The sequence below is a fragment of the Gossypium arboreum genome, chromosome 4 (genome assembly GCF_025698485.1).
Source record: "Gossypium arboreum isolate Shixiya-1 chromosome 4, ASM2569848v2, whole genome shotgun sequence".
Classification (NCBI taxonomy): domain Eukaryota; kingdom Viridiplantae; phylum Streptophyta; class Magnoliopsida; order Malvales; family Malvaceae; genus Gossypium; species Gossypium arboreum.
The window spans coordinates 3,682,194-3,691,888 of record NC_069073.1 but is presented as its reverse complement, the minus strand read 5'-3'; the positions used below and the strand labels follow the sequence as shown (position 1 = coordinate 3,691,888).

At 33.4% G+C, this 9,695-nt stretch overlaps 1 protein-coding gene across 1 annotated transcript; it reads left to right on the top strand.

Moving 5' to 3' along the window:
* The first annotated feature begins 785 nt into the window (after positions 1-785).
* Positions 786-8,664, top strand: LOC108459237 (glycine-rich cell wall structural protein 1.8-like). Its single transcript, XM_053027061.1, has 5 exons — positions 786-1,100; positions 1,158-1,220; positions 7,829-8,116; positions 8,175-8,197; positions 8,249-8,664. Exons 1-5 carry the CDS (start codon positions 850-852, stop codon positions 8,662-8,664), a joined length of 1,041 nt encoding a protein of 346 aa, XP_052883021.1. The 5' UTR covers positions 786-849.
* The last annotated feature ends 1,031 nt before the right edge of the window (positions 8,665-9,695 follow it).

Here is a 9,695-nt window from a genome sequence, read left to right as displayed (position 1 = left end):
AAGAAACTATATATAAATAAATAAGTTATTTTAATATTCCAATTTTATTTTAATAATATAATTTAAAAATACTAATTTTAAATTATAAATAATATTATTGATATATTTTTAAAATATTTATATTAATATTTTAATAATAAATAAAATAAATATTTAACCAATGCAACCACTAAAGTAGATGGGTATTGTTTTTGAATAATAAGAGCATATGGGTGAGAGAAAACTATTGGACATGAAAGATAAAACGAGTATGAACTTTGAAAGTCAAAATCATGGGAATTGTAGAATGAAAAGTTCCTTACTAGTTGATGGAAATTGGATCGTATTTGCCACTAAAACTTGGTTCTCAAAAGTCAAAACCAAATGCTAATCCTAGAATGAAAAACAACCCAAGGACATGTATCTAGTTTTTGACACATTGGTGGTCACTTGATGAGGGAACAGGGATGGTATTTTTTAAGTTTCATTTTAATTATATATTATTTATTTAAGAGCCAACTTTCCCCCCACGGTTTGATGAATTCTTCATAATAAGAAAACCTTGAAGTCAAAACGGACATACAAAGCATGCACACGAATACGACATAAGGTCAACACCGACACCACTGACAGTCCCAATACCAACCGCACTTTCTCTTCTAAACATTGCTTTCGTGACAGAATTTTGAGATGACTTGGAGAGATTTAAAATATTCATTTTCAAGTTTTTCTTTTTTATTGTTTCTTACTTGATTGGTAACAACTATAAATAGAGTGCATCGCCTGAACCTTTTTTTCTCAACCAACGAAGCTTGTTTCACGTAGATTTTAAAGCTTGCTTTTGAGTGTTTGTCTAAGTGCAGTTTGAATATGGGAAGTTCAAGGGTTATTGGTGCTGCATTCCTGGCTTTGCTCCTTGTAGATTTAGCTTTTGCTGCTAGGTTAGGAAAGGGAGGTGGTGGGGGTGGTGGCGGAGGTGGAGGCGGAGGTGGTGGCGGCTCTGGATCAGGTAATGGCTCTGGGTATGGGTCAGGATCTGGATCAGGGTATGGGTCTGGTGGTGGGATAGGAAGTGGTGGAGGTGGTGGAGGCAGTGGCAATGGAGGTGGGTCAGGATATGGGTCTGGATCTGGATATGGAAGTGGGTCTGGATATGGAAGTGAAGGCGGTAGAGGTAGAGGTGGAGGAGGAGGTGGTGGCAGTGGAGGTGGCGGTGGCGGAGGTGGTGGTCATGGAGGAGGGTCGGGATATGGATCCGGATCCGGATACGGAAGTGGGAGTGGGAGTGGGACTGGGAGTGGAAATGGAGGTGGTAGAGGTGGAGGAGGAGGTGGTGGCAGTGGAGGTGGAGGAGGCGGAGGTGTAGGCAATGGTTCGGGCTATGGAAGTGGGTCCGGTTATGGTTCAGGGTATGGTAGCGGTGGAGGATGATTTCTCACCATAAAGTTAAACCAACGATGATTTCAGCTTTCTACTTGATCATATACTAAAATGATCATGGTTATGTAATTTTCAAAAATAAAAGTGTAATGTTTGTTAGCACTCTATGAATTTCCATACTATTTAATGAATCACACATGTTTTCTAAAGACTTTTAAGTCATTTATATGAGATGACTATTAAGATTATTACAATATATTTCCTACTTTTATAATAGTTTATTTTCATCAATAAATCACATATATAAGAGAATATATTGAATACACAGTTTAGTTTTCCTACATTTACAGAGCCTATCTAAGTAAGATAAATCCACTATCTTTGAAACAAATACAATCAGTGAACCTATATCTAACACATTTCAATGAAGAATCATCACTTTTGTTCCTCAAAGATTAGAGCTTTATAACATCCTCAAAACCACCTTTGTAGTAAATAATATGAGATAAAATCTTAGCAAAAAAAAGGTATAAGATCAATGAAAGCGAAAGTTGCAAGATATCAAACAAAAGTTAAATCAAGAAGCAAGACATAATGTATTAAATTAAGGAATGGACTAAATTTTAAATATGTGAAAAGTTTGTGGCATAAGTATAAATATGTAAAAGTTGAAATGAAATGTCAATAGTGCAAATATCTTAAAGGTATAAGGATCTAGTAATTAAGGAAAATGAACTAATGAGGACCAAACTGAATAAGCAAAAAATTATGAGGGACTAAATTGCAATTTTACTAAAATAAGTGATGATTTAAGGATGGAATTTTAAAAGATCAAGAAGGGAAAAATGGTCAATTAGAAAGGGAGAGAACTCTAGAAAGCAATGATGATGTTGGAGATATTTTGATGATATTTTATAAATATTTAATTAGATAAATATTACTTTATTAATATTTTAATGAGAAATTTTACTAATATTTTATTATAAATACCTAGTATAAAAGGAGAGAAAGATGTAGAAGAAAAAAAGAAAGAAGAAAAGATCCTCCCATCTTTCCAACGGAGTGAGGGCGAGAGAAGAAGAAAACTTTACTGTCTTTACAATTTGGTCCTTCCACCAAAACATGAATATTTTAATATATTTTTAAGTTTGATATTATTGTAAAAGCATGAATATGTTGTTAATGTAAAGTTTTCTTATAAAGGTTTTATGTTCTTAATATGTTAGTGAAGGGAAATAAGAGGAAGTGATAAGAAATATTGTAGAGAAAGGAAATGAGGGTGTTATAAACTTGGTTATCAACATTTTGCACTAAAACAGTTTTGGACAGCAGCAGTAGTCTGACTTTGAAAATTCAACAAAAATTTTAGAAGTTTAATTAGAGATTAATTAAAGTATGAAATAAATCCTATTAAGTCTAGTTTTACATAGAAGAAACAGTGTAAAAAATAATAATTTCATATTATAAGATATACAAATTTTTGTGAGACAATGTCAGATAGATTTTGGATTCCCCTATTCGACTTTGGAAAATCATCAAAATTTTTAAAAATTTATTAGGGTTTAAATTTATATGTTTAAATTATAAATGAATATATTTTCAACAGAAATAAATGGAAACATCATTCAGACCACATACTAAGAGATAAATAATTTTAGTAAAGAAAAGTTGAAATTGTCAAACAATGAGAATAGGGACAAATTTGAAGAATTTACTGTACTTATTGACTAAATTATAAATTCTGAATTTTTTTTGTAAAAATATATTTGAGTCTAGTTTCAAAAACATCAAGTGTAAATTAATTTTGAATTCTGTAGCTGAAGATATAAATAATTTAGTGACTATGACTCAAGTGGACAGTTTTGATATGAACACATAAGTAAATAGTGGAATTATAGATAACGTTACATGTAAGCATGTTTTATACTAAAAGCAAAAGATTCTAACAAATATATACATAAAGGATGTAGAATAGAGATGATGAGGAAAAATATATGAATATGTATATATAGTAGATAAATTTGAAATGTTTCAAATGGTTGTAGGTGATGGAATGATTAATACATGTGAGTATGTTTAAACGAATTGATAAAATAATAAGTGAATAATTGTTAATTGATGTGATATTGAATTCTTTGTTAAAATTTTATGAAGAATTAAATTGATTGGCATAATTTAGAAATAAATATGAAATATACATAAAGTGGGTAAACTAATTTTGCAAGTGCAAGTCCTCCAATGGTCTTATTTGTAAAACTTTAATATTTGTGTTAATTTTATAAACTTTGTTATCTTTGATTGAATATAATGTTTTTATGAGGACTTGAAATTAGAAATGGATGTAAGTGGATGAAATGTAAAATGAAGTGGCGGTTATGACATCTGAATACTATTCAGGTAATGATATAAAATAAATAGATAAAAATAAAGCGTGGAACTTGTAGGAAAATGGAGACGACGTCACGATGACAAGTCCGCCATGTCACGACGTGGAAGCCCCAATGTCGCGACGACAGTTCAAAAATTTTTATGAACTCTATAATTTGACCTTTGATCAATTGTGGATGTTTTAATGAGCTCCTTTAACTCATAATTAGTTCTATCGTAATTCCATTATTACTAAAATTAGTTAATGATCTACATTAATTAAATAATATGATAAATTGATATGAAATTTTCAGTAGTTGATTCGGCAACGAATGTGACATCCTGATGCCTTGACTCGGCGATCCGGTCGGGTATGGGGGTGGTACAAGCTCTCACTACTAAATTCTCTCTTTAAGAACTTAGCTTGTAAAACCAAATACAAAGACGTTTTACAATCAAAGTGCACTCTTACAAATAATGTTCCTTACTGAACAAATAAGTGCTCTCCATACATAGTCCTAATGCACATAAGCCTCTAACATATAAGAGTTAATGGCTTGCTAAGATAAAGATAAATTACAATGAATATACCACTAAAAGAAACTTATAAAAAGGCTTTACAAATATCCTAATAAAGTCCAAAATAAATCAAAGATTTTCAAGATAAGTCTTCTAATCAATCCTGATTCAATCTCCATATTTCACGAGATTTGATTGCTTGATCCAATCTAATCGAATCTTTAAAGATTTGTTGTTCCAAAAGATGAATTTTCAAATATGGTCCAGCACACTCCCACAAGATTATTCAAGTCATTGCCCAAGTGATTTGGTTGAAACTCCAAATAAGGCAAGGATATTTCCTGTCGATGTGCTAGCGGAAGTGGCCACTTCCATTGGCACATTGACAGCCACATGAAAAAAACACTTAAAATTGAATTATGATAATTTATTTAATTTTTTATATTTTGTAAATGGATTTAGGGTTAAAAACAAATTATTATGAAAAACTATAAATAATATGGGACAACTTAAGAATTGCTTTTGACCAAATTATAGAGTAAAATTTAAAGGTTAAAATATACTTCTAGCCTTTATACTCTTCATGCATTTAAAATTTAGATTTCATACTTTTATTTAAAATTTAGATTTCATACTTTTATTTTAAATAATTTAGTCCATTTTTTTAACTTTAAAATTTAGGTCAAATTTGTAACACCATTAAATTTCTTTTATTGCTGAAGTCGCAGTTTAATTTTTTTTAAATATTAACATGATAACCACATAAAAATTGCAATGAATTTAATGATGGATAACCTTTTGTTTTATACGTATTAGAGTTTAAATTTATTTTATATAATTTTAATACATTAAAATATTTAAATATCTAAATATTTAATATTAAATTATTTTATATATATTAATTGAGTATTAGTTTGATTGGCATTGATATTGTTGTCAATATAGGAGGACGTGGGTTCGAGTGCACTGAAATGTATTATCCTCCTATTTAAGGGTTTGAGAGAGACTATGGGTAGTTCTAGACATTGTATCAAAAACAGCTGATAAGATAAGAACCTATAATGAGATTAATGTTAAAAAAATATTTTATATATTTTTCTCTAAAAATATTACTATATATATATTATAAAATAAGATGTTAGAGTTATGTGACCTGAATCTCGTCACTTGTTAAAGAAATAAAATAGGGAGATCTGTAGGGGTGGAGCCATCGCGGTACGAACCATGCCGCATAAGTTGAATCCGTATAGAACTATACTTCTTCTATTAGAAATTGATTATAACAGGATTGTTTAACACTTAAAAATGTGTGTAGTCGAAAAACTCTTGTAAAATTGCGCATAGCAGCAAAGCTTTTGTATTGTTGTTTCTCAGCATTAGTGAATTTCTCTTCCTCTGCCCATGGTTTTTTCCAAAAAGGGTTTTCCGCGTAAAATCTGTGTTCTTATTTTTCTTTCTTATTACTTTGCTGTCTGTGTTCTTATTTTTCTTTCTTATTACTTTGCGGTCATTTCTACTGCCAATATCGACGTATAATATAACATAAGGTAACTACACCAATTGTCCTTAAATTTAGTTTAAAATTATATTTCAATCACTCAACTTTCAAAAGTTACATAATAGTCACTAACAATATCAAATTGTTACATTTTTGTCACATGACTGTTAACTTCCGTTAAAAAAGTAACGTTGCACCTTAAGTCAAAGGGTTAATAGTTGATTTCATCCTTGAGCTATAGTTAAAAAAATTATTTTAACATTTTTTAAAAAAATTAGCAATAATTGTAGAAAAATTAAAACCCTAAAAATTTAAAAAAAATCATTGAATTGCAGCAAGGAAGAACCAAGAATTTTGCAGCTAATTTTTGCACATCCGATCTCATCAAAATCACAAAAGAAAAAGAAATCACCCATTCACTTTGATCTCACTCATTTTTATATAATAAAATTTGCAAGAAATGTTAGTTTGAAATTTTTTAGTTTTAATTTTAAGAATTTTTAGATTTGTAAATATTTAAATATTTTATATATTTTTAAAAATTATGATGTTTTATTATTTTTATAGATTTTCTAATAATTTCTAGTCTAAGATATTTTTTACATTTATTATTAGAAAAATTTTAAAAATATCAAAATAATTTTAACGCTATCTCAAGGACCAAATTAACTATTAACCCTTCGACTTGAGTTGTAACGCTATTTTTATTGAAAATATGCATGTATTTATTTCATGTTACTGATACTATTGTAAGTTCTCATGGCTTGAATTATTTTTAAAATTAAAAGATTTATATTAATATTAATATTAATATATTTTTATAATTAAATTTAAATAAAATTTATTTTCATTATTTTAGAAACTTAAAATCAACTATTGGTTCTATCTAAACTCAAATTGAAATTATATTTATATTAGATCTTGACTTGACTCGAGAATACTTTTAATATAATATCTTAATATATTATTAATAGAAATAAATATTTTAATGAAGAGAATTTTTCTATAAAAAATGACAGGTGTCTCTATGAGGATAGGTTGATATATGGGTCTAGTTACTGAATCCTTCAATATATATGGTTATTGAAACTTTGGTCCCTCCATTGTTGATGGATGCCTATAAGCCACTAAAACATTGTGCGGAAAGTCAAAACCAAAAAGTCAAAACATGGTTTAAGAACAAAAAAAAGAAGAGGAGGAAAACCATATCTACTGTTTCTGAAACATTGGATAATATTTTTTTCAATTATATATAATATTGTTTTATAAAAATTAAGTAGCCCACAGTTGTGACGAAAAAAAAAACTTCAAGTCAAAACTGGGAAAATAGGATAATACTTTATGCTAAAATTGCATGCAGAAGAAGACGTAAGTTGATAGCCATTACCATCTTCTCAACCTTCTTTTTCGTGACTGAAGTAGTAGAATTTCAGCTAACATGGAGAGATTTAAATTATTAATTTGCAAGTGTGGATTAGAGAGATTTAAATTATTAATCTCAAGTTTTACTTAAACTTTTTTATTTGATTTCTAACTCCTATAAATAGATTGCTTGGCCTTAACCTTTTTCTCCATCATCAAAGCTTGTTTTATGTAGATTTCTAAGTTTGAATTCAGCTTTTAATTGTCTATGTGTGGTTTGAATATGGGAAATTCTAGGGTTATTGGTGCTGCTTTCTTGGTTTTGCTCATTGTGGATTTAGCTTTTGCTGCTAGGCCATTTAAGGCTGCAAGAAAGGGAGCTGGTAGCAGTGGAGGAGAAGGAAGTGGTGGACGTGGAGGTGGTATCATAGGTTCTGAATATGGTTCAGGTTATGGCTCGGGAAGTGGCTTTGGGTATGGTTCAGGAGCTAATGGTAACGGAAGAGGTGGAGGCGGGGGTGAAGGGGGTGGAGGTGGCTCTGGATCAGGCAGTGGATCTGAATATGGGTCAGGATTTGGATCAGAGTACGGATCTGGTGGTGGGATAGGAAATGGAGGAGGAGCTGGCGGTGGTGGTGGTGGCGACGACAATGGAGGAGGATCGGGATATGGTTTCGGGTCAGGATATGGAAGTGGGTTTGGATATGGAAGTGAAGGCGATAGTGCTAGTGGTGGTGGAGGAGGAGGTGGTGGTGGAGGTGGAGGTGGGGGCAGTGGAAGAGGGTCCGGATACGGAAGTGGATCTGGATATGGAAGTGGAGGTGGTAGTGCTAGTAGTGGTGGTGGAGGAGGAGGAGGAGGTGGTGGCGGTGGAGGTGGTGGCAGTAGAGGAGGGTCCGGATACGGAAGTGGATCTGGATATGGAAGTGGAGGTGGTAGTGCTGGTGGTGGTGGAGGAGGAGGAGGAGGAGGAGGAGGAGGAGGAGGAGGAGGAGGAGGAGGAGGAGGGCGGTGGAGGTGGTGGCAGTGGAAGAGGGTCCGGATACGGAAGTGGATCTGGATATGGAAGTGGAGGTGGTAGTGCTGGTGGTGGTGGAGGAGGAGGAGGAGGAGGAGGTGGCGGTGGAGGTGGTGGCAGTGAAGGAGGGTTCGGATACGGAAGTGGATCTGGATATGGAAGTGGAGGTGGTAGTGCTAGTGGTGGTGGTGGTGGAGGAGGAGGAGGAGGAGGTGGCGGTGGAGGTGGTGGTGGCAATGAAGGAGGGTTCGGATACGGAAGTGAATCTGGATATGGAAGTGGAGGTGGTGGTGGTGGTGGTAGTGGAGGAGGAGGTGGTGGTGGTGGTGGAGGTGGAGGTGGCAATGGAGGAGGGTCAGGATATGAGTCCGAATATGGAAGTGGAGGTGGTAGTGGTGGAGGTGACAGTGGAGGAGAAAAAGGAGGTGGTGGTGGAGGAGGAAGAGGTGGTGGAAGTAGAGGCAATGGCTCAAGTTATGGAAGTGGATCAGGCTATGGCTCAGGGTATGGTAGTGGGGAAGGTGGTGATTTCTCACCTTAAATTCAATCTATGGATGAAATGTGGTTGCTACTCAATCAATGACGTACAAAAATGTCCTTTGATTTATAAGTTTCAAAATAAAAATGCAGTGTCTGCTTATCACCATTGCATGCGTATCTTTATTTCTATAATAAATTTAAATGTTGTAAAGATTTTTAATTTTGGATTTTTGGATTTCAAAGAAGATAAAGCTTTTATCTTTAAAAGTTTGCATTATTTTTTTATACAACATTGGGGTTGATGCGGTCGTTGAGAGCACTAAAATATCCTATTCCTGTAAAATAATGAAAAGAAATAGTAAAGGGAAGTAGGGTCGAATCCTCGGGGACCGGATTATACGAATGCTTGTCTCTCAAATCTCAAGCGAATCGTGCTCAAGAAAACCTGTGTTCTGGAAAAAATAAAAAAGAATTTAAGAATTGATTTTGGAGCGAAAATAAAATAAAACAGAATTTAAAGTTTATTGAAATTATGATTACGAAAATAATAAAAATAATAAAGAGAGTTTTAAGAGAAAAGAAATTCTTATGGAAAGTTCCACCTCCGGTTGTCTCATTCCGCCTTGGGCTCAATCCTTGGCTTTTGGATGATCCTTCTCGACTCGAGTAAGCCGCTTATAGTGGAAGAGGACGCCTCGACCACCAGCTCCAAAGATTAGACTTACGATTTTAGGAACCCGACTCTAGCCAAGAATCTATGCTAGATCAACGCTTCTCAATGGCGAATCCCACACCATTTTGTCTCTTTGGCTCGCCAACCTCGACGCAGAAGTTAACGAACCGACTATGCAATCCTTCCAATACATACAAAGCGCCGCCTTTGCATATGCTGAAAAGCTTACTTCATAAGGGCCATGGACAGAAGCGTCAGCCCGTAGTGTGGAGAAACGATGAATACTTGGCGAGAAGGCTAAGTACGGATTCTAGGCCTCAAGAACCTTTTTTTGGGGAAATATTGACAACTTTTGGCTAGAAGGGTTTTAGTGGCTCATGATAATTGTGGGAAAGAAAATAAATAAAAATATGAAAAAA